The 25,864-nt window shown below is 29.0% G+C and overlaps 2 protein-coding genes across 2 annotated transcripts; one reads left to right on the top strand and one right to left on the bottom strand.

Annotated features, from left to right (window-relative positions):
• Window positions 1-739: 739 nt before the first annotated feature.
• LOC135134001 (uncharacterized) lies at window positions 740-24,069 on the top strand. Its single transcript, XM_064062571.1, has 4 exons — window positions 740-921; window positions 7,223-7,575; window positions 23,605-23,755; window positions 23,811-24,069. The coding sequence occupies exons 2-4, from the start codon at window positions 7,239-7,241 to the stop codon at window positions 23,995-23,997; spliced, it is 675 nt and encodes a 224-aa protein (XP_063918641.1). The 5' UTR covers window positions 740-921; window positions 7,223-7,238; the 3' UTR covers window positions 23,998-24,069.
• Window positions 24,067-25,776, bottom strand: LOC135133994 (uncharacterized). The gene is made up of 4 exons (XM_064062563.1): window positions 25,563-25,776; window positions 25,351-25,519; window positions 24,520-24,941; window positions 24,067-24,473 (listed from the first exon to the last, which is right to left on the bottom strand). Exons 1-4 carry the CDS (start codon window positions 25,599-25,601, stop codon window positions 24,108-24,110), a joined length of 996 nt encoding a protein of 331 aa, XP_063918633.1. The 5' UTR covers window positions 25,602-25,776; the 3' UTR covers window positions 24,067-24,107.
• Between the last annotated feature and the right edge of the window lie 88 nt (window positions 25,777-25,864).

Below are 25,864 nucleotides of genomic sequence, written 5' to 3'. Positions count from 1 at the left end.
TGTATGACTCAGAGTGGATGTAAAATAGTGTCTTGCAGAATAATAGTTGGATAATAACACTTGAAGCTGTTGTGTAATAATATAAAATTACTCTGTATCTCGCATCTCTTGCGTATAAGGAAGTCTACCACCATGAGAACCGAGAAATTAAAAAACTAATAATTTTGGTATTACAAACACAGAAAAGTAAATCTTTGAACCAAAACTGAAACTGTTACTTTTGATCTGAAAATCAATGAGTGTTTCAAATGAGTGAAATTTTCATCCTTAAATAGAAGTGCATGTATTATCATCACAACTCTCTCTAATAAAAATAGTTGCTATTCAAATATTGAAATCCCTCGCGCACTCATAAATCTAATACAAACTCATATTCACTAACCATGACATTGAGCTATTAATTCAGAATTTCGTTTGGGTGAAAGTCATACAAGGTTACGCACAATTAAAACTTTCCTAGTGTTATTAAACGAAAATTTCTTTGAGATACCGAATACCCAAGCACCGTAAAACAATACGATTATACAAAAAAAATTACTCGAATAAACACACCTCTACATGAACATATGTAGTTTTTTTAATATGATTTACCGTTCTGTTGTCCCCTTTGAAATAAAAGTAATTTTCTTTAAAACCCCCAGGGCTTTAGAGAAATTTCAACAATCATCATTATCAAGCCAGCAGTGCTCGTTCGGAGGTGGGATCTGTCTTCGAATAGCTCGCAGCTTTCTCCACGGTTCACTATCAGAACGCCTGTAGCCACTCGTTCATTAGTATCGCCGCTGTTGTTTTTAATAATTCGCCGGTAAAATGCAGAAACACTTGCACTTCCCTATGGAAAGTGAAGGGAGATAAAGTGTGCCGTTACCTAAACAGAACTGAACTGAGTGCAGTGTTTGTGTATCGCCACCCTAGAGACTGGTAAGTCGTCCAAGAGTTCTCAATTAGGCACAAATCGGGAGGACGCGCGGGCTTTTAGTATTTTTGTTCGGGGAAGACTAACTTTGCCATGATCCAGTTCTACACTCAAGAACATGTGTTGCAAAAAATCCATAAATCTTTATTTGAGCGGCAATGGGTTTCCTTATTAGTCGCGGAGGTGTGCTGTAAACAAACGTATTTGTTAGATGAAGAGGCTCGTGATTGTGGAAAACGGGATATGTAAATTGTAACGCGACGCACTGGAAAGGAAAATATTGAAAGACGCGCATTTTGATAAATTTTGTTGTTTTTGAGTTGACGATGACGTCAGTCTTTTGTAAGGGGGTTGAACGAATAATTTTAGTTTTTTACTGCGCGAGCCAAGTTTATGTTTCCTCAATGTTTGTTAGGTCGTCACTTTCATTTTTCAATTTTTCCATTTTTCGAAAATTAAAAAATGGAAAAATTGAAAAACCGAAAAATCTAAAAGCGGGAGTCGAAAATTTCCAAAGATCGAAAAATCGAATCATCAAAAAAGTGCAAAATCTAAAATTTAAAAATTGAGAAATCAAAAAGTTGAACAATCGAGAAATCAAAAAATTGAAAAATCAATAAATCGAAAATTTGAAAAATCGAAAGACTAAAAGATAAAAAGTCCGATAAATTAAAAAACTGAGAAATTGAAATATTCAAAAATCGAAAAATCGGAAAATTGAAAAATCGAGAAATCGAGAAATCGGAAAGTCGAAAAATCTAGAAATCAAAGTCGAAATATCAAAAAATCGATTAATCGAGAACTTGAGAAATCGAAATATTTAGAAACACCAAAAACTGAAAAATTGAAAGAACTAAAAATTTAAAAATCGAAGAATAGAAAAATTGGAAAACCCAAAAATCTAAAAGCGGGAATCGAAAATTCGAAAGATCGAGAAAGTGAATCATCAAAAAAGTGACATTTTTAGATTTTTCAGTTTTCATTTTATACTTTTTCATTTTTTCACATTCGATTTTTCAATTTCACAATTTTGCAATTTTTCCATTTTTTTTAATTCAAAAAGGTGAAACATCGAAAAATTAAAAATCGAAAACTGCAAACCGAAGAACTGAAGAAACGACAAATTAAAAAATGGAAAAATTCTAAAATCGTAAAATTGAAAAAGTGAAAAATCTTACAAATTATGTACAATTATTTTTACATTTCTAAAATGAAAACCCACAAATTTTAAAAATTCACATTGAAAAAGATAAAAATTATAATAAAATCAGAACATTGAAAAATCGAAAAATTTAAAGAATAAAAAATTATGAAATTGAAACTTTGAACAATTAAAAAATTCAAAAATTGGATTTCACATTCGATTTTTCAATTTCACAATTTTGCAATTTTTCCATTTTTTTTTATTCAAAAAGTCGAAACATCGAAAAATTAAAAATCGAAAAACTGCAAATCGAAGAACTGAAGAAACGAAAAATTAAAAAATGGAAATTTTCTAAAATCGTAAAATTGAGAAAGTGACAAATCTTACAAATTAAAATTGTTTTTACATTTTTGAAATGAAAACTCACAAATTTTAAAAATTCATATTGAAAAAAATAAAAATTATAATAAAAGAACATTGAAAAAGCGAAAAATTTAAAGAATAAAAATTGAAAAATCGCAAAAAATATGAAATTGAAACTTTGAACAATTAAAAATTGAAAACTGGAGAAACTCAAATCGAAAAATTACAAAATCTAAAATTTGAAAAATTCAAAAATTGGAAAATTGATAACTAAGAAACAAAAAAAATAAATTGAAGAATGCAAAATTCAAGTCAAAAAACTGCAGAAGTGTCATTTACGCGTTGTAGAGTATATTAGAAAACAAAAATCGTAATTTTTTTTTTAATAATTTTTCAAAGAAGCGGGTTTTTTGGGCTTTATTTCAGGAGTGAGGGAAGTTCTATCGAAATAATTCAACCAATTTTTTTTATAAATTTTGGTTAGCATTGTTGTTCTTTAAAGGTCTCGAAAAATCAAAAATTAAACAAAATCGAACAATTAAAGTATCGAAAAATTAAAAAATCGTGAAATCGAAACATCAAAAAATCGAAAAATAAAAAATTTGAAAAATCTAAAAAATCGAAAAATTTTGGAAAATGCAAAAAGTAAAAAATCAAAAACATCGAAAACTTGAGAAATCGAGAAATCGGAAAGTCGGAAAATCGAAAAATCTAAGTCGAAAAATCCATTAATAGAGAAATTGAGTAATCAGAAATCGAAAATTTAGAAACGCCAAAAATTCAAAAATTGAAAAATATCGAAAACTTGAGAAATTAAAAATCGAAAATTTAGAAACTCCAAAAATTCAAAAATTGAAGACGTAACATTTAAAATTTAAAAAAATTGAAAAATTTTGAAAAATGGAAAAAGTAAAAAATAAAAAAATAGAAACAGTGAAAAATTCCAAAATTGAAAATCATCGAAAAATTGAAAAATCCAGAAATCGAAAAGTCGGAAAATCGAGAAATCGAAGTCGAAAAATTTTAAGATTGAAGAATGGAAAAACTGAAGAACCGAAAAATTGAAGATTTGAAAATTTGCAGAATCGAAAAATCTAAAAGTAAAAATCCAAAACTGGAAAAATAGAGAAACTGAAGTATCGACAAATCCCAAAACTGAAATATGTATTGAAAAATTGAGTAATCAAAAAATTGAAAATCGAGAAATCGAAAAAGTGAAAATTGAAACACTTCGAAATCTTGATAAATCGGAAAACTGAAAAATCGAAAAATCAGACAGTCGGAAAATCAAGAAATCGAAGTCCACAAATCGGAAAATCGAGAAATTGAGAAAACGAAAAATTGAAAATTTAAAATCGCCAAAAATTGAAAAATTGAAATAGAAAAATTTTTAAAATAAAAAATTGAAGAGTCCAAAAATTAAAGAGTCGAAAAATTGAAGAATCGAAAAATTGAACAGTCGAAAAATTAAAGGGTCGAAAAATTGAAGAACCGAAAAAATGAAGAATCGAAAATTTGAAGAATGGAAAAACTGAAAAATCCTAAAACTGAAAAATCGGAAATTTGAGAAATTTAAAAGTAAAAACCCAAATTCGAGAAATCGGAAAAGTGAAAATTGAAAACATCTAAAATTCGAGAAATCAAAAAATTGAAAAATCGAGAAATCGGAAAGTCGGAAAATCGAAAAATCTAAGTCGAAAAATCCATTAACAGAGAAATTGAGAAACCAAAAATCGAAAATTTAAAAACGCCAAAAATTCAAAAATTTAAGACCTAACATTTAAAATTTAAAAAAATCAAACATTTTTTAAAAATGGAAAAAGTAAAAAATAAAAAAATAAATAGTGAAATAGTGAAAAATTCCAAAATTAAAAATCATCGAAAATTTGAAAAATCCAGAAATCGAAAAGTCGGAAAATCTAGAACTCGAAGTCGAAAAATTTTAAAATTGAAGAATCGAAAAATTGAAGAACCGAAAAATTGAAAAATCGAAAATTTGAGAAATCTAAAACTAAAAATCCAAAACTGGAAAAATTGAGAAATTGAGTAACGGCAAATCCCAAAACTGAAATATTGAAAAACTGAGTAATCGAAAAATTGAAAATCAAGAAATTGAAAAAGTGAGAATTGAAACACATCGAAATCTTGAGAAATCGAAAAAATGAAAAATCGAGAAATCAGAAAGTCGGAAAATCAAGAAATCGAAGTCGAAAAATCGGAAAATCGAGAAATTTAGATTCGCCAAAAATTAAAAAATTGAAATCGAAAAATTTTAAAATTAAAAAATCGAAGAGTCGAAAAATTAGAGTCGAAAAATTGAAGAATCGAAAATTTGAAGAATGGGAAAACTGAAAAATCCTAAAACTGAAAAATTGGAAAATTGGGAAATTTAAAAGTAAAAACCCAAATTCGACAAATCGGAAAAATGATAATTGAAAACCTCTAAAACTTGAGAAATCGAAAAACTGAAAAATCGAGAAATCAAAATCGAAAAATCGAAAAATCCATTAATCGAGAAATTGAGAAATCGAAAATTTAGAAACGCCAAAAATTCAAGAATTGAAGAATCGAAAAATCGAAGAATAGAAAAATTGAAGAATGGAAAAATTGGAAATCGACAAATCTGAAAAGTGAAAATTGAAAAATATCGAAAACTTGAGAAATTAAAAATCGAAAATTTAGAAACTCCAAAAATTCAAAAATTGAAGACCTAACATTTAAAATTAAAAAAAATCGAAAAATTTTGAAAAATGGCAAAAGTAAAAAATCAAAAAATTAAAAAATAGAAATAGTGAAAAATTCCAAAATTGAAAATCATCGAAAAATTGCAAATCTAGAAATCGAAAAGTCGGAAAATCTAGAACTCGAAGTCGAAAAATTTTAAAATTGAAGAATCGAAAAATTGAAAAATCGAAAATTTGAGAAATCTAAAAGTAAAAATCCAAAACTGGAAAAATTGAGAAATTGAGTAACGACAAATCCCAAAACTGAAATATTGAAAAATTGAGTAATCGAAAAATTGAAAATCGAGAAATCGAAAAAGTGAAAATTGAAACACATCGAAATCTTGAGAAATCGAAACATTGAAAAATCGAGAAATCCGAAAGTCGGAAAATTAAGAAATCCAAGTCGAAAAATCGGAAAATCGAGAAATTTCGAATCGCCAAAAATTGAAAAATTGAAATCGAAAAATTTTAAAATTAAAAAATCGAAGACTCGAAAAATTGAAGAATCGAAAATTTGAAGAGTGGAAAAACTGAAAAATCCTAAAACTGAAAAATCGGAAAATTGGGAAATTTAAAAGTAAAAACCCAAATTCGAGAAATCGGAAAAGTGAAAATTGAAAACATCTAAAACTTGAGAAATCGAAAAATTGAAAACTCCAGAAATCAAAGTCTAAAAATCCATTAATCGAGAAATTGAGAAATCGAAAATTTAGAAACGCCAAAAATTGAACAATTGAAGAATCGAAAAATTGAAGAACCGAAAAATTAAAGAATCGAAAAATTGAAGAATGGAAATTATGAAGAATCGAAAAATTAAAGAATCGAAAAATTGAAGAATCGAAAAAATGGAAAAATTTCACAATGAAAAAAGATAATTTATACAATCAGGACATTGAAAAAACGAAAAATTGAGAAAACAAAGAAAATAAAAATGGCAAATCGAAAATTGTAGAAATGAAAAATTACAATTTTACAATTTTTCCATTTTTTAGAAAATTAACGATTCGAAAAACTGGTAAGGAAAAACTAATCGAACCGAAAAATTGGAAAACCCAAAAATTTATAGAATCGTCAATTATTTAGATCAGCAGATAATTAGAAATTTTGACGATTCTATAAATTTTCGATTTTACAATTTTCGGGTTTTCCTATTTTTGGATCCGATTCGTTTTTTCTTTTTCCCAATTTTTGGAATCATTAATTTTTTTAGTTTTTCGATTTTTAATTTTTTGATTTTTCAACTTTTCGAATTAAAAAAATGGAAAAATTGTAAAATTGTTTTATAGAATCGTCAAAATTGTAAGGTCGAAAAACTACACATTGAAAGATCGAAAAATTGGAAAATTGAAAAATCTTAAAAATTACAGTTATTATTACATTTTTAAAATGAAAACTAGAAAAAATATACGAAAATTGCAAATCACAAATTAATGAAACGAAAAATTGAAAAATCGAGAAACTGAAAAATCTAAAATTGAAAAAACCAAAAATTAAAAGATCTAAAAGTTGAAAAATCGAAAAAATGAAACATCCAAAGATTAAAAAATTTCACATTGCAAAAAGAAAAATTATAAAATCAGGACATTGAAAAACCGAAAATTTTAAAGTATAACGTAAATTAAGAACCGAAATGAAAAATTATAGAATCGTCAAAATTGTGAAGTTGAAAAACTGCGAAATTGAAAGAACGAAAAAAATAAAAAAACAGAAAAAAAAAACAATGAATCGAAACGTGCTAAAACATTATAGAAAATTTGACTTTTAGAAAATCATTCTGAAATAATTGAACCTCGTGTTTACACCTGCACTACGACTTTACATTGTTATCCCGTACTCTAAAAAAACAACAAAGTGTGAACTACATATTTCCCAACCTCTCCTTTACATAATTTCTGCGCAACAACTCGTAAACACATCCGTTACTCTCTTAGAATTGAGCACACACTCCAACATTTTATTCCAAATAAGTACGGACTTCGCACATTAACATCAGTTAATAGTCTCCGCACGTCCTCAACGACGTAAAGCGTCCTTCCAGCAGGATGTATAGTCAGTATCATTTTTCACTTCCAGACGAATCGCATCGATAATGCCAGTGGACGACATTTACTGGAATTCTATCGATTTTGGCAGCGAAGAGGAGTCCGTCCACGATTCGCCCTCGATGAAGCACTACGTGGACCCGTGGGACTTGGAGAACTATGCCTACATTCGGGAGCACCTGGACTCCGTAGACATAAGTTCTGATCCTAGTTCCGACGATTTCGCTCATTCGACGTCTTTTTCGTACGTACCGGTGCAAAGAGAGCAGAATTATGCGGCGATTGACGAGATTAGGGGGTATAGTAAACCGAGAGCGAGGAGGATGCATAGTGATGGAGGGATGTATAGCGATGGAAGGATGTATAGGGATAGCTATGAGCCGGGTGAGTTTGAATGGGAGTTTTGATTGTGTAATTAGTCGCAGTGTGGTTAAAATTTACCTTGAGAGTAATTAATATTTATTATTATGGTAATGTCTGGCATTACTTCTAGTTTTCTAATTTGCATGTATTGTTCAGGTGATGTGAGTTGGCGGTGCGTAAAACTAGCTTTATGAGAGAGGTACTAAAATTTCGGGAATTCACAGCACTTTGAATAAATTGGCAACATCATCGCTAAATTTCTTATAAAAAGTTCATTGCTTACGGACATAATTTGTTAACTAAACGTGAACTCGACTGTGCGTATTTATTTATAATTAGCGGAGTGAAAAGCGAAGCTTTATGCCAGAAATTTCTCGACGGAGTTGCTAATTCCTTAAAACTACTTTGAATTCGTGCAGAGGTTAACGCATGATTGATAATAATATACGGCAATATTGATTTCAACGTTTAGTTTTTGTTGATTTTTTGAAATATTCATTTTTTTCTGTTATCTGCGCAAAATATTTAAAATAATTAAAATTAACCTTAAAAAAATGGTCGAGGGTTAGCTCGACAGAATGACATATCCTCTAAAAGAACCCTTTACAGTTTTGACGATTCTATAAATTTTCGATTTTACAATTTTCGGGTGTTCCAATTCTTGGATTCGATTCGTTTTTTCTTCCCAGTTTTTCGAATTATTAATTTTGTACGATTTTTTAGTTTTTCGATTTTTTAGTGTTTCGATTTATATTTTTTCAACTCAAAAAATGGAAAAATTGCAAAATTGTAAAATTGTAACTTTTCATTTCTTCAGTTTTCGATTTGCGATTTTTCGTTTCGGATTTTTATTTTCTTTATTTTCTCAATTTTTCGTGTTTTCAATGTTCTGATTGTATGTACAATTTTTTTTTTATTATTTTGAAAGTTTCCATTGTTTGGATTTCTCAATTTTCCATTTTTTTTTGTTTGTTCAGTTTTAGGTTATGCAATTTTTCGATTTAAATTTCTCGAGTTTTTAGTTTTTATTTTTTTAAATTTTTGATTTCAAAATTTATCGTTTCTTCAAATTTTCGATTTGCAATTTTTCGTTTCGGTTTTTTATTTTAGTTATTCTTTAAATTTTTCGGTTTTTCAATGTTCTGATTTTATAATTTTTCATTTTTTCAATGTGATTTTTTTTAATTTTTGGATTTTCATTTTGTAACTGTAATAACAGTTGTAATTTTTAAGGTTTCACTTTTTCAATTTTACGATTTTACCATTTTTCCCTTTTTAATTACAGAATTTTAAAACTTTTTCATTTATTCGAAAATTTTAGACTGCACTTTTTAACAAAAAAGCGCAGTCCAAAAAATCGAAAAATTGGAGAATCGGAAAATTGAAGATTCGAAAATTTGAAGAATCGAAAAATTGAAAAATCATAAAAATATCAGTAAATTGAGAAATCTAAAAATCCTAAATTCGAAAAATCGGGAAATTGAAATATCGACAAACCCCCAAACTGAAATATTGAAAAATTGAGTGATCGAAAAATTGAGAAATCAAAGTCGATAAATCAAAAAACTGAAAAATTGAAAAATTGAAAATTTAGAAGCACCATAAATTGCAAATTCGAAAAATTAAAAATTTTAAGAATCGAAAAATTGAATAATCGAAAAATTGAAGAATAGAAAAATTGAGGAATCGAAAACTTGAAGAATCGAAAAACTGGAAAATCAAAAAATTGAAGAATCGAAAAATTGAAATCTCGAAAATTTGAAGAATCGGAGAATTGAATATTGGAAAATTTGAAGAATCGAGAAGTTGAAAAATTGAAAAATCTAAAAATTGAAGAATCGGAAAATTGAAGAATCGAAAATTTGAAGAATCGAAAAATTGAAAAATCGTAAAAATGAAATGTCGGAAAATTGAGAAATCTAAAAATCCAAAATTCGAAAAACAGAGAAATTGACGTATCGATAAACCGCCACTGAAATATTGAAAAATTTAGTGATAGAAAAATTGAAAAATCGAGAAATCGAAAAAGTAAAAACCGAAAAATTGCTATTAATTTTTTTTACAAAAATCTCGAGTCGAAACACCGAAAAACTGAAAAATCGAAATACTGAAAAATCCCAGAATTGAAAAACATCGAACACAAAAAATCGAAAATATGAAAGAACTAGAAATCGAGAAGTCGGAAAATCGAGAAATCAAAGTCGAAAAACCAAGAAACTGAGAAATTGAAAAATTGAAAATTTAGAAACACCATAAATTGGAAATTCGAAAAATTTTAAAATTTAAGAATCGAAAAATTGAATAATCAAAAAATTGAAAAATCGAAAAATTGAGGAATCGAAAACTTGAAGAATCGCAAAACTGGAAAATCAAAAAACTGAAGAATCGAAAAATTGAAATAACGAAAATTTGAAGAATCGGAGAATTGAATATTCGAAAATTTGAAGAATCGAATAATTGAAGAATCGGAAAATTGAATAATCGAAAATTTGAAGAATCGAAAAATTGAAAAATCATAAAAATAAAATATCAGAAAATTGAGAAATCTAAAAATCCAATATTCGAAAAATCGAAAAAGTAAAAACCGAAAACTTGTTATTATTTTTTTTTTCCAAAAATCTCGAGTCGAAACACCAAAAAACTGAAAAATCGAAATAGTGAAAAATCCCAGAATTGAAAAACATCGAAAACTCAAAAAATCGAAAATATGAGAGATCTAGAAATCGGAAAGTCGGAAAATCGAGAAATCGAAGTCGAAAAATAAAAAAATTGAAAAATTGAAAATTTATAAAACACTATAAATTGGAAATTCGAAAAATTAAAAAATTTAAGAATCGAAAAATTGAATAATCGAAAAATTGAGGAATCGAAAAATTGAAATCTCGAAAGTTTGAAGAATCAGAATTGAATATTCGAAAATTTGAAGAATCGAATAATTGAATAATCGAGAAGTTGAAAAATTGAAAAATCTAAAAATTGAAGAATCGGAAAATTGAAGAATGGAAAATTTGAACAATTGGAAAGTTGAAAAATTGAAAAATCGAAAAATTGAATAATCGAAAATTTGAAGAATCGAAAATTTGAAAAATCGTAAAAATGAAATGTCGGAAAATTGAGAAATCTAAAAATCCAAAATTCGAAAAATAAACAAATTGACGTATCGATAAACCGCCACTGAAATATTGAAAAATTGAGTGATCGAAAAATTAAAAAATCGAAAAATCGAAAAAGTAAAAACCAAAAAATTGTTATTAATTCTTTTTCCAAAAATTTTGAGTCGAAAAACCGAAAATCTGAAAAATCGAAATACTGAAAAATTCCAGTATTGAAAAACATCGAACACACAAAAAATCGAAAATATGAAAGGACTAGAAATCAGAAAATCAAAAAACTGAGAAATTGAAAAATTGAAAATTTAGAAACACCATAAATTGGAAATTTGAAAAATTAAAAAAATTTAAAATCGAAAAATTGAATAATCGAAGAATCGGGAAATTGATTCGAAAATTTGAAGAATCGAAAAATTGAAAAATTGATGATCGAAAATATGAAAGATCTAGAAGTGGTAAAATCGGAAAATCGAGAAATCGAAGTCGAAAAACCAAAAAACTGAGAAATTGAAAAATAAAAAATTTAGAAATACCATAAATTGGAAATTCGAAAAACTAAAAAATTTAAGAATCGAAAAATTGAATTTCGATTATTCAATTTTTCGAAAATTTGAAGAATTGGAAAATTGAGAAATCTAAAAATCCAAAATTCGAAAAATAGGGAAATTGAAGTATGGATAAACCGCTACTGAAATATTGAAAAATTGAGTGATCGAAAAATTGAAAAATCGAGAAATCGAAAAAGTAAAAACCGAAAAATTTTTATTAATTTATTTTTTCAAAAATCTCGAGTCGAAAAACCGAAAAACTGAAAAATCCCAGAATTGAAATACATTGAAAACTCAAAAAATCGAAAATATGAGAGATCTAGAAATCGGAAAGTCGGAAAATCGAGAAATCGAAGTCGAAAAATCAAAAAACTGAGAAACTGAAAAATTGAAAATTTAGAAACGTCATAAATTGGAAATTCGAAAAATTTTTAAATTTAAGAATCGAAAACTTGAAGAATCGAAAAACTGGAAAGTCGGAAAATCGAGAAATCGAAGTCGAAAAACCAAAAAGCTGAGAAATTGAAAATTTAAAAATACCATAAATTGGAAATTCGAAAATTTTAGAATCGAAAAATTGAATAATCGAAGAATCGGAAAATTGGAGATTCGAAAATTTGAAGAATCGAAAAATTGAAAGATCATAAAAATGAAATATCAGAAAATTAAGAAATCTAAAAATCCAAAATTCGAAAAATCGGGAAATTGAAATATCGACAAACCCCAAACTGAATTATTGAAAAGTTGAAAAATAGAGAAATCGAAAAAGTAAAAACTGAAAAATTATTATTAATTTTTTCCCAAAATCTCGAGTCAAAACACCGAAAAACTGAGAAATCGAAATACTGAAAAATCCCAGAATTGAAAAACATCGAAAACTCAAAAAATCGAAAATATGAAAGATCTAGAAATCGGAAAGTCGGAAAATCGAGAAACTGAGAAATTGAAAAATTGAAAATTTAAAAATACCATAAATTGGAAATTCGAAAAACTAAAAAATTTAAGAATACAAAAATTGAAATCTCGAAAATTTGGATAATCGGAGAATTGAATATTTGAAAATTTGAAGAATCGAATAATTGAAGAATCGAGAAGTTGAAAAATTGAAAAATCTAAAAATTGAAGAATCGAAAAATTGAAAAATCTAAAATTTGAAAAATCGTAAAAATGAAATTTCGGAAAATTGAGAAATCTAAAAATCCAAAATTCGAAAAATAGAGAAATTTAAATATCGATAAACCGCTACTGAAATATTGAAAAATTGAGTAAGCGAAAAATTGAAAAATCGAGAAATCGAAAAAGTAAAAACCGAAAAATTGTTATTAATTCTTTTTCCAAAAATCTCGAGTCCAAAAACCGAAAAACTGAAAAATCGAAATATTGAAAAATCCCAGAATTGAAAAACATCGAACACTCAAAAAATCGAAAATATGAAAGAACTAGAAATCGAAAAGTCGGAAAATCGAGAAATCGAAGTCGAAAAACCAAGAAATTGAGAAATTGAAAAATTGAAAATTTAGAAACACCATAATTTGGGAATTAGAAAGATTTTAAAATTTAAGAATCGAAAAATTGAGGAATCGAAAACTTGAAGAATCGAAAAACTGGAAAATAAAAAAACTGAAGAATCGAAAAATTGAAACCTCAAAAATTTGAAGAATCAGAATTGAATATTCGAAAATTTGAAGAATCGAATAATTGAAGAATCGGGAAGTTGAAAAATTGAAAAATCTAAAAATTGAAGTATCGGAAAACTGAAGAATTGAAAATTTGAAGAATTGGAAAATTGAAAAAACGTAAAAATGAAATTTCAGAAAATTGAGAAATCTAAAAATCCAAAATTCGAAAAATAGAGAGATTGAATGTTATCACTAAACCGCTACTGAAATATTGAAAAATTGAGTGATCGAAACATTGAAAAATCGAGAAATCAAAAAAGTAAAAACCGAAAAATTGTTATTAATTTTTTTTCCAAAAATCTTGAGTCGAAAAACCGAAAAACTGAAAAATCTAAATACATACTAAAAAATCCCAGAATTGAAAAACATCGAAAACTCAAAAAATCGAAAATATGAAAGATCTAGAAATCGGAAAGTCGAAAAATCAAAAAACTGAGAAATTGAAAAATTGAAAATTTAGAAACACCATAAATTGGAAATTCGAAAAATTTAAATATTTAAGAATCGAAAAATTGAATAATCGAAAAATAGAAGAATCAAAAAATTGAGGAATCGAAAAATTGAAGAATCGAGAAATCCAAAAAGTATAAACCAAAAAATTGTTATTAATTTTTTTCCGAAAATCTCGAGTCGAAACGCCGAAAAACTGAAAAATCCCAGAATTGAAAAACATCGAAAACTCAAAAAATCTAAAATATGAAAGAACTAGAAATCGTAAAGTCGGAAAATCGAAAAGTCGGAAAATCGAGAAATCGAAGTCGAAAAATAAAAAAAAATGAGAAATTGAAAAATTGAAAATTTAGAAACACCATAATTTGGGAATTAGAAAGAATTAAAATTTAAGAATCGAAAAATTCAGGAATCGAAAACTTGAAGAATCGAAAAACTGGAAAATAAAAAAACTGAAGAATCGAAAAATTGAAACCTCAAAAACTTGAAGAATTAGAATTGAATATTCGAAAATTTGAAGAATCAAATAAATAATTGAAGAATCGAGAAGTGGAAAAATTGAAAAATCTAAAAATTGAAGTATCGGAAAATTGAAGAATCGAAAATTTGAAGAATTGGAAAATTGAAAAATAGAAAATTTGAAAAATCGTAAAAATGAAATTTTGGAAAATTGAGAAATCTAAAAATCCAAAATTCGAAAAATAGAGAGATTGAATGTATCACTAAACCGCTACTAGAATATTGAAAAATTGAGTGATCGAAAAATTGAAAAATCGAGAAATCAAAAAAGTAAAAACCGAAAAATTGTTATTAATTTTTTTTCCAAAAATCTTGAGTCGAAAAACCGAAAAACTGAAAAATCTAAATACTAAAAAATCCCAGAATTGAAACACATAGAAAACTCAAAAAATCGAAAATATGAAAGATCTAGAAATCGGAAACTCAAAAAATCAAAAAACTGAGAAATTGAAAAACTGAAAATTTAGAAACACCATAAATTGGAATTTCGAAAAATTTAAATATTTAAGAATCGAAAAATTGAATAATCGAAAAATTGAAGAATCGAAAAATTGAGGAATCGAAAAATTGACGAATCGAAAAATTGAAGAATCGAAAAATTGAAATCTCGAAAATTTGAAGGATCCGAGAATTAAATATTCGAAAATTTGAAGAATCGAATAATTGAAGAATCGTAAAAATGAAATATAGGAAAATTGAGAAATCAAAAAATCCAAAATTCCAAAAATAGAAAAATTGAAGTATAGATAAACCGCTACTGAAATATTGAAAAACTGAGTAATCGAAAAATTGAAAAATCGAGAAATCGAAAAAGTGGAAACCGAAAAATTGTTATTCAATTTTTTTCGAAAAATCTCGGTGTCCAGAATAAAAATCCAACCCGGACGCATAAACCACACGTTCAGTACTATGTTACTTTTTAACATTTAATAACATTTGGAATTTTTTACTTATTTGGTCTTTATTTAATACGTCATTGGAGTTTTAGAATCCTTAACTCCAACACAACAATTGTTAAGAAATATAAGAAATTTCTCAATAATAAAAACCCCACTTATTGAAAATTTCGGAACACTATTTATGTTTTATTGAAAAAATTAAAGATTCGGAAATCACATTAGAAATTGAAGTATCGAATTTTGATTTTAATTTCTAAAACACTTTCTTTTATAAGTTACCTATTTCGAAATTCTATGTATCATTGTAACGAATTCACGACTGTGATTTCTCTACTTCTAAAATTATATCAATTAAAGAAACACGAATAATGAATAACAAATCATCAAACTAGCGTCAAATTGTGGCCAAAATCGGTCAAAGAAAGGCGACAGCGTTTCTAACGCACTTTTTTCGAACAAAATTACCTTTAATGTGTCTGCCGCTCATTAATATTCTTTTTTTTTTCTTTCGTATGTACAGGCGACAACACATTAAACTTTCAAGTAAAAGTAAGTACTTTCATATTTTCCGTGCGTCTTTCATTACTTTAGTATTAAGCATTGTGCTTTTATTGTCCTGTTGCGTGACAATATTTTTTAATGCACGTGTGTGATAATTTATAATTAAGCCGCTGGTGATAGCTGCATTGTATGGATAGTGACATCGTGCCCAGAGTACATAAAATAAAAGTTTCACTAGACGAAAATGGAACATTGTTAATGTTGTGTTTCTTAATTTTTCACAGATGATATCAGGGCGTTCATTCTATTGTTGTTTAAATCTCCAAGTAAAGTGGATTGTTTGATAATGAGTCCACAAATTAGCAATTAAATTGCACGCATGGTGCACCTCGACATGAATTAAACGAAGGAAAAAGTGCGGCTAGGGAATACACAAGTTTTAGGTATAACGACTACGCTGATGCGATCTTCGCACAATGTTCACGGTTTTATCCAGATGAAGAACCGTTGTCGTTTTGTTGTAATAAAAAGATTTATCGATAAAAATGTTTTATTTATGTCTAATTATATTTATCAGTTGCTTTTTGGGTAATTAACAAGACAACGGATTTTCACCACCCGTTATAAATACTTCCAATTCTTTACTCAAACTATGTAAAATATTTTAACAGTTACCTCACCGCGGTTTTCCGATTTGTATTCGATGCTCCTGATTGTAAATGACGACCTCGATAAGAAACAACGCTGTCACTTGGAGCGTTATCTAATGTGTCTCAGATTTATTTTCAAGTTTTGCCAAATCCAGAGATAAAAAACTTTCACTAAGAAAAAACATTAACTGCCCATCACTTTCTACGTTTTAAACGAGACCAATTTAATAATGGTGAAGCGTAACAAAAAATCTGTCTGTTAGGTAACAAAAATAAAAGTTGCATGAGCAGGTGTTGAAAGCATCGCATCTTTGTTGCTCGTTATTATTTAGCGGCTGTTAAAAGCTCCGTTCTTGTCGTTACGGAATATTATGATTGAATTAGATTCGGTAAAATGAACGCTACGAATGACAATCGGAATGGGAACGTCTAGTGACATTTTTGTTTTTGCATAACACAATCTATAGAAAACGTGTTATTAATGCACTTATGCGCCGGTGTATTTCCTTGTGGTATTTCGTCCACTTTTACTCGCATTTTTTTAATGCGCGGCGGAGGCAATTATAACCAGTGTGGAGAATTTCGATACGTAACAATAATAACAGATAATAATCGATTATGGGTTTGCTTTTTGGATTTTTTTTAAATTTAACTCGCAAGACCTAAAAAATAGTTCGCATTTTCGAAGGTATTAAATACACATTCCGTGAAAACTTTCAACATGCTTCTCATTCCACTCTAAATCGAAAGGTCGAAGTGGACACTGTGTGTAGACAATTGTAAAGTATAGTGAGATCGGTTAACTGGTTGTGTACAAAAAATATGACACATTTTGCTTCGGTTTTCACTTTGTTAATTGTAAGTGAGTTCCTACGGTCAGGGTCCCGAGATTTCATTCAGTGCGTGAATTCTATAGAATTAACGGTAGAATCTTTGAAAAAATAAAAACACTTCAGAATTATTAGAATTCTTCAAATTTGGCATGAATTGCACATTTTATATTTGAATACTGACACTAAACTGCATTTTTTTAAATAGTTTCATATAAAATTTTACTATTATTTGTCTCGTGATTATCTCAAATCTGTTTGAAATTTTGTTTGGTTTTTTAAACTAATGTGATTTCCGAAACTTTATTTTTTTCAATAAAACATAAATATTTAGTGTTTCGAAATTTTCAATAAGTGGGGTTTTTATTATTGAGAAATTTCTTATATTTCTTAACAATTGTTGTGTTGGAGTTAAGGATTCTAAAACTCCAATGATGTATTAAATAAAGACCAAATAAACAAAAAATTGCAAATGTTATTAAATGTTAAAAAGGAACATGGTACTGAACTTGTGGTTTATGAGCCCGAGTTGGATTTTTATTCTAGACATCGACATTTTTCGAAAAAAAATTGAATAACAATTTTTCGGTTTTCATTTTTTCGATTTCTCGACTTTTCAATTTTTCGATTAATCAATTTTTCAAAATTTCAGTTTAGCGGTTAGTTTGCGAAAAAAAGTGCAGTCCAAAATTTCCGAATGAATGAAAAAGTTTTAAAATTCTGTAATTAAAAAGGGAAAAACGGTAAAATCGCAAAATTGAAAAAGCGAAATTTTAAAAATTACAACTATTGTTACATTTACAATATGAAAACCCAAAAATTGAAAGAATTCACATTGAAAAAATTAAAAATTATAAAATCAGAACATCGAAATACCGAAAAATTTAAAGGATAACTTCCGGTTATTACGAATCCGAAATCGCCGTCACAATATCCATTCAAATAAATGTGAAAACTGAGGTCAAAATTTTCCAAAAAAATGGTCAAAATGAGTTCAATCGACTGAAAATTGGTGTCAAATTGTTGATAAGTTTCCGCTAATTACGAATCCAAAATCGCCGCCCCGACATCTGTTCAAATAAATGTGAAAAACGAGGTCAAAATTTCCAAAAATTTTCCAAAAAAATGGTCAAAATGAGTTCACTCGTCTTAAAATTGGTGTCAAATTATAGATAAGTTTTCGGTAAATACGAATCGAAAATCGCCGTCACGATATCTGTTCAAATAAATGTGAAAGTTGGGTCAAAACATCCAAAAATTTTCCAAAAAAATTGTCAAAATGAGTTCAATCGACTGAAAATTAGTGTCAAATTATAGATAATCTTCCGTTGATTACGAATCCGAAATCGGCGTCACGATATCTATTCAAATAAATGTGAAAATTGAGGTCAAAATTTAAAAAAAATTTTCCAAAAAAATGGTCAAAATGAGTTCACTCGACTTAAAATTGGTGTCAAATTACAGATAAGTTTTCGGTAAATACGAATCGGAAATCGCCCTCACGATATCTGTTCAAATAAATGTGAAAAGTTGGGTCAAAATTTCCAAAAATTTTCCAAAAAAATGGTCAAATTGAGTTCAATCGACTGAAAATTGGTGTCAAATGATAGATAATCTTCCCGTTATTACGAATCCGAAATCACCGTCACAAGATCTATTTAAATAAATGTGAAAACTACGGTCAAAATTTTCCAAAATATTGGTCAAAATGAGTTCAATCGACTAGAAATTGGTGTGACATGATAGATAATCTTCCGGTGATTACGAAACGGAAATTTCCGTCACAATATCTGTTCAAATAAATATGAAAAATTAGGTCAAAATTTTCAAAAATTTTCCAAAATAATGGTCAAAATGAGTTCACTCGACTTAAAATTGGTGTCAAATTATAAATAAGTTTTCGGTAAATACGAATCGGAAGTCACCGTCACGATATTTGTTCAAATAAATGAGAAAAGTTAAGTCAAAATTTCCAAAAATTTTTCAAAAAAATAGTCAAAATGATTTCAACCCACTAAAAATTGGTGTCAAATCATAGATAATCTTTCGGTGATTACGAATTCGAAATCGCCATCAGGATATCAGTTCAAATAAATGTGAAAAGTTAGGTCAAAATTTCCAAAAATTTTCCAAAAAAATGGTCAAAATGAGTTTAATCGATTAAAAATTGGTGTCAAATGATAGATAATCTTTCGGTGATTATGAATCGGAAATCGCCGTCACGATATCTGTTCAAATAAATGAGAAAAGTTAAGTCAAAATTTCCAAAAATTTTCCAAAGAAATAGTCAAAATGAGTTCAATTGACAAAAAATTGATGTCAAATGATAGATAATCTTCCGGTGATTACGAATCGGAAATCGCCGTCACGATATCTATTCAAATAAATGTGAAAATTGAGGTCAAAATTTAAAAAAAATTTTCCAAAAAAATGGTCAAAATGAGTTCACTCGACTTAAAATTGGTGTCAAATTACAGATAAGTTTTCGGTAAATACGAATCGGAAATCGCCCTCACGATATCTGTTCAAATAAATGTGAAAAGTTGGGTCAAAATTTCCAAAAATTTTCCAAAAAAATGGTCAAATTGAGTTCAATCGACTGAAAATTGGTGTCAAATGATAGATAATCTTCCCGTTATTACGAATCCGAAATCACCGTCACAAGATCTATTTAAATAAATGTGAAAACTACGGTCAAAATTTTCCAAAATATTGGTCAAAATGAGTTCAATCGACTAGAAATTGGTGTGACATGATAGATAATCTTCCGGTGATTACGAAACGGAAATTTCCGTCACAATATCTGTTCAAATAAATATGAAAAATTAGGTCAAAATTTTCAAAAATTTTCCAAAATAATGGTCAAAATGAGTTCACTCGACTTAAAATTGGTGTCAAATTATAAATAAGTTTTCGGTAAATACGAATCGGAAGTCACCGTCACGATATTTGTTCAAATAAATGAGAAAAGTTAAGTCAAAATTTCCAAAAATTTTTCAAAAAAATAGTCAAAATGATTTCAACCCACTAAAAATTGGTGTCAAATCATAGATAATCTTTCGGTGATTACGAATTCGAAATCGCCATCAGGATATCAGTTCAAATAAATGTGAAAAGTTAGGTCAAAATTTCCAAAAATTTTCCAAAAAAATGGTCAAAATGAGTTTAATCGATTAAAAATTGGTGTCAAATGATAGATAATCTTTCGGTGATTATGAATCGGAAATCGCCGTCACGATATCTGTTCAAATAAATGAGAAAAGTTAAGTCAAAATTTCCAAAAATTTTCCAAAGAAATAGTCAAAATGAGTTCAATTGACAAAAAATTGATGTCAAATGATAGATAATCTTCCGGTGATTACGAATCGGAAATCGCCGTCACGATATCTATTCAAATAAATGTGAAAACTGAAGTCAAAATTTTCAAAAATTTTCCAAAAAAATTTCCGAAAAAATGGTCAAAACGAGTTCAATCGCCTGAAAATTGGCGCAAATGATCGATAAGTTTCCGCTAATCACGAATCCAAAATCGCCGACACGATATCTGTTCAAATAAAAGTGGTGATAACTGAGACCAAAATTTTCAAAAATTTTCCAAAATAATGGTCAAAATGAGTTCACTCGACTTAAAATTGGTGTCAAATTATAGATAAGTTTTCGGTAAATACGAATCGGAAGTCACCGTCACGATATTTGTTCAAATAAATGAGAAAAGTTAAGTCAAAATTTCCAAAAATTTTCCAAAAAAATAGTCAAAATGATTTCAACCCACTAAAAATTGGTGTCAAATCATAGATAATCTTTCGGTGATTACGAATTCGAAATCGCCATCAGGATATCAGTTCAAATAAATGTGAAAAGTTAGGTCAAAATTTCCAAAAATTTTCCAAAAAAATGGTCAAAATGAGTTTAATCGATTAAAAATTGGTGTCAAATGATAGATAATCTTTCGGTGATTATGAATCGGAAATCGCCGTCACGATATCTGTTCAAATAAATGAGAAAAGTTAAGTCAAAATTTCCAAAAATTTTCCAAAGAAATAGTCAAAATGAGTTCAATTGACAAAAAATTGATGTCAAATGATAGATAATCTTCCGGTGATTACGAATCGGAAATCGCCGTCACGATATCTATTCAAATAAATGTGAAAACTGAAGTCAAAATTTTCAAAAATTTTCCAAAAAAATTTCCAAAAAAATGGTCAAAACGAGTTCAATCGACTGAAAATTGGCGCAAATGATCGATAAGTTTCCGCTAATCACGAATCCAAAATCGCCGACACGATATCTGTTCAAATAAAAGTGGTGATAACTGAGACCAAAATTTCCAAAAATTTTCCAAAAAAAATGGTCAAAATGAGTTCAATCAACTAAAAATTGGCGTCAAATGATAGATAATCTTCCGGTGATTACGAATCGGAAATCGCCGTCACGATATCTGTTCAAATAAAAGTGATAACTGAGATCAAAATTTCCAAAAATTTTCCAAAAAATGGTCAAAATGTGTTCAATCGACTGAAAATTGGTGTCAAATGATAGATAATCTTCCCGTTATTACGAATCCGAAATCACCGTCACAAGATCTATTTAAATAAATGTGAAAACTACGGTCAAACTTTTCAAAAATTTTCCAAAAAAATGGTCAAAACGAGTTCAATCGACTGAAAATTCGTGTCAAATGATAGATAATCTTCCGGTCATTACGAATCCGAAATCGCCGTCACGATATCGGTTCAAATAAATGTGAAAGCTGAGGTCAAAATTAAAAAAAAATTTCCAAAAAATGGTCAAAATGAGTTCAATCGACTGAAAATTGGTGTCAAATGATAGATAATCTTCCGGTTATTACGGATCCGAAATCGCCGTCACGATATCTGTTCAAATAAATGTGAAAAGTTAGGTTAAAATTTCCGAAAATTTTCCAAGAAAATGGTCAAAATGAGTTCAATCGACTAAAAATTGGTGTAAAATGTTTGATAAGTTTCCGCTAATTACGAATCCAAAATCGCTGTCACGATATCTGTACAAATAAATGTGAAAAGTTAGGTCAAAATTTCCATAAAATTTTGTCAAAATGAGTTCAATCGACTGAAAATTGGTGTCAAATGATAGATTATTATCTTCCGGTGATTACTAATCCGAAATCGCCGTCACGATATCTGCTCAATTAAATGTGAAAACTGAAATCAAAATTTTCAAAAATGTTAAAAGAAAAATGGTCAAATTGAGTGCAATCGAGTGAAAATTGGTGTCAAATGATAGATAATTTTCCGGTGATTACGAATCCGAAATCGCCGTCACGATATCTGTTCAAATAAATGTGAAAAGTTAGGTTAAAATTTCCAAAAATTTTCCAAAAAAAATGGTCAAAATGAGTTCAATTGACTGAAAATTGGTGTCAAATGAGTGATAAGTTTCCGCTAATTACGAAACCAAAATCGTCGTCACGATATCTGTTCAAATAAATTGTGAAAAACGAGGTCAAAATTTTCAAAAATTTTCCAAAAAAATGGTCAAAATGAGTTCAATTGACTAAAAATTCGTGTCAAATGAGTGATAAGTTTCCGCTAATTACGAAACCAAAATCGTCGTCACGATATCTGTTCAAATAAATTGTGAAAAACGAGGTCAAAATTTTCAAAAATTTTCCAAAAAAATGGTCAAAATGAGTTCAATCGACTAAAAATTGATGTCAAATGAAGGATAATCTTCCGGTGATTACGAATCGAAAATCGCCGTCACGATATCTATTCAAATAAATGTGAAGAAAACTGAAGTCAAAATTCCAAAAAAAATTCCAAAAAAAATGGTCAAAATAAGTTGAATCGACTGAAAATTGGTGTCAAATGATAGATAATCTTCCGGTGATTACGAATCCGAAATCGCCGTCACGAGATCTGTTCAAATAAATGTGAAAACTGACGTCAAAATTTTCAAAAATTTTCCAAAAAAATTATCAAAATGAGTTCAATCGACTGAAAAATGTGTCAAATGATTGATAAGTTTCCGCTAATTACGAATCCAAAATCGCCGTCACGATATCTATTCAAATAAATGTGAAAACTGAGGTCAAAATTTTCAAAAATTTTCCAAAAAAATTATTAAAATGAGTTCAATCCACTAAAAATTGGCGTCAAATGATAGATAATCATCCGGTGATAAGGAATCCGAGATCGCCGTCACAATATCTGTTCAAATAAATGAGAAAAGTTAAGTCAAAATTTCCAAAAATTTTCCAAAAAATGGTCAAAATGAGTGCAATTGAGTGAAAGTTGGTGTCAAATGATAGATAATTTTCCGGTGACAATGAATCGGAAATCGCCGTCACATAAATTCAAATTCAAATAAATGTGAAAACTGAAGTCAAAATTTTCAAAATTTTTTCAAAAAAATGGTCACAACGAGTTCAATCGACTGAAAATTGTTGTCAAATGATAGATAATCTTCCGGTGATTACGAACCCGAAATCGCCGTCACAATATCTATTCAAATAAATGTGAAAATTTGAGAAATCATAGTCATGAAATCGTTACAATGATACAGAGAATTTCGAAATAGGTAACTACACAAAACAAATTTTTTTAGAAATTAAAATCAAAATTCTTGCACATTAAGCAGTTGCATAACGAGTATAAACGAGGACGTTCTTTGAAGAGGCGCCAGCCGAGTTAAAAAATCATTCAAGAGCCCTAAGGTCGAATTAATTCGTTTTTTATTGCAAGTTTCTTAAATCGGAAACAAATTATAGCTCATTTCTCATAATTCACGCGTAGGTTGTGTGTAGGATTAAAAAATAATCTCATCAAAAAACAATTAGTTATATAAAAATCATAAACGCTTAATTTATGTTAATTGTTTTTCAAGAATTCGACGAGAATCCATATGAAGTGAGCTCGAAGGACATCTCCATACCCTACGCTTTTGAGCAGAAGGATAGATCGAGAAAGTTTCCTTCACCGGCAAACGGACGAAACTCCAGAGATCGCAGTTTAAGTTTTTCATACGGCGACTACGGGTATTTATGGTTCTAAAAGTTTAAACCCGTTCCACTAAGTTTCTACTTTTCACAGAACAAATCAAGATATTTACTGCAGACTTGACGAAATACGGCCAAAACGAGAGTCGACTTTACCTATTTACGACGACGTTAGAAGTAGCAGGAGAAAGCCGAGGAATTTTGGACTGAGTAACTACGGACATTTAAAAATAGACTATTCCTACAGTTGGAATAATTTGGATAAATACATCTACAATTAAGTCTAATAAGTTTCAAGACTGTAAATATAATCTTGTACAAAATAATTTATAATATATACAATAATCACTTTATTTCATATTTAATTGAAACCCAAACAGGAAACTTTTACTTACATATTTTCGTCAACGTTCACACTCAGGTAGCTCAAATCGTCAGGATTATAAAGCTTCCTCTTTTTATTATTATTATTAGTAACCAAGTTACTCTCTTTTGAATTATCCCGCAGTCTTACCAACGGCGGCACAATATTACCAGATTTTCCACTACTTCGATAAACCGGCACTTTTTTCAAATTAATCGGTTTGTCCTCCAAAGCGAAAATATTCCTGCAGCTGACATTGAGTGGCTTATATTTGTTAGATTTGTCGCTGCTAGCAGATCCATCAAGATCATTAGTCCACAAAACGTCTGACGACACAGGAACTTCGCCACCACCAGACATTTCTTTAATTCTCTTCTGAAGTTCCGCAATTTTCTACAAAAATCATTTACGTTTTATTAACACCACAAGCGAAATATACTTCGTTTGACGCTTTTTTATATTCAGCGAACTGCTCTTTAACCGCTATCAACTCAATCCTCAGGATGTTACACGTGTCCATGCTATCTTTGAGTTTCTTGTTGGACTCATTAAGTTGTCTTCTAAATTCGGAGTCTTTTTTATCCAACTCTGCAGCAGCTGAAGTTTGGCTGACTTGAAGCTCGGTGAAGAGTTCTTGTTGTTTTAGCTTTGAGTGACCCCTAACGACTGCCACTTCTTGTTCTTTTTTGGTTATTTCTTCGTCTTTTTGTCTGAGCTTGATTTCGTATTGAGTTTTCAGTTCGTTTTCTTTTTCAGTTAGAAATTTTTTGGTTTCTTGACTCTTGGCGATGAGTTGGATATTTAAGTCGTCGTTTTCGCTTCGCGCCAGTGTTAATTTGTTGTTTAACAAATCGCATTCGTCTGAAAAATGACACTATAGGGGCAATTCTGAATCAAACCTGTTAAATTTAAAGGGTGTTAAATTGCGAATTTCCATGGTAACGAATTAAATTCATAAAGCTGATTGGTTGTTTATTTTTTAACAACCTTTAAATTTTAACATGTTCGATTCAGAATTGGCCCTTATAACAACAAAGTGGTTGAATTAAAAAAGAATGTTAAAAGATTTGAATCAAGTGGTTGTGTTTCAGCTTCAACCAATCACAGCTCGAGCTTGGACTTGTCGTATATTGGGTTGCCTATATTATGCAAGGTTTCGGAATTTGCTTTTTTATTATAATAAAATGATAATTATCATTCACCCCACAAAATACGAAGATGTAGACAAACTAATCACAGAAACACCTACAATGTCAAAAAATTATGTAACCTTTTAACTCCGCGAACTTTGAAGTGATCCCGAAAACGTCTTGATCGACAAAATATTGAATTTGTTTCTGCAGATTCGTAGTTGAGAGACGTTCACACTCCAGATCTTTGTACAAATTCTCAACTAGATCCATTAAATTATTCTGGAGATTCTGGCAACTGGTGGACTCCTGAAAAAACAAGTTAACTCAATTCAGCTTTCACGGTTTTTACCTCTAGCGTCCTTTCAAACAATTCTAAAGAATCTCGCATTGTTGTACAACTTTAACAACCATGTAATAGATGAATTTAATCGGAAAAATTTTGATCTGGCGTCTTGTTCGAAAAGTGACAATGAAGTGGTGCCAACCGTGCGCTACCGATTCCCCTATACATCCAACGTGTATGACTTTGAACAGCACAAACCGTGGCACAAAATTGTTTAAATATAAAAGTTCGTAACTGAGACAATTGTGAATTTACAAGTAAATGAATACGTAAAATTTCTCTAGTAACTTTGACGCATTTGGCAGCCC

This window comes from Zophobas morio, unplaced genomic scaffold (genome assembly GCF_036711695.1).
Source record: "Zophobas morio isolate AGI-343-1 ecotype UQ-CSIRO unplaced genomic scaffold, CSIRO_AGI_Zmor_V1 ptg000004l, whole genome shotgun sequence".
Taxonomy (NCBI): domain Eukaryota; kingdom Metazoa; phylum Arthropoda; class Insecta; order Coleoptera; family Tenebrionidae; genus Zophobas; species Zophobas morio.
The sequence above is the reverse complement of the archived record's forward strand: the minus strand, read 5'-3'. Positions and strand labels throughout refer to the sequence as shown.

Bases quoted from the DNA above. Each gene is read 5' to 3' on its own strand.
- LOC135134001 (XM_064062571.1), top strand. From the start codon at position 7,239: ATGCCAGTGGACGACATTTACTGGAATTCTATCGATTTTGGCAGCGAA. The intron at 7,576-23,604 runs GTGAGTTTGAAT...TTGTTTTTCAAG, and splicing joins TAGGGATAGCTATGAGCCGG to AATTCGACGAGAATCCATAT. The intron at 23,756-23,810 runs GTATTTATGGTT...TACTTTTCACAG, and splicing joins TTTTCATACGGCGACTACGG to AACAAATCAAGATATTTACT.
- LOC135133994 (XM_064062563.1), bottom strand. From the start codon at position 25,601: ATGCGAGATTCTTTAGAATTGTTTGAAAGGACGCTAGAG. The intron at 25,520-25,562 runs GTAAAAACCGTG...TTGTTTTTTCAG, and splicing joins TGTTTGAAAGGACGCTAGAG to GAGTCCACCAGTTGCCAGAA. The intron at 24,942-25,350 runs GTTACATAATTT...GTCATTTTTCAG, and splicing joins AAAGTTCGCGGAGTTAAAAG to ACGAATGCGATTTGTTAAAC.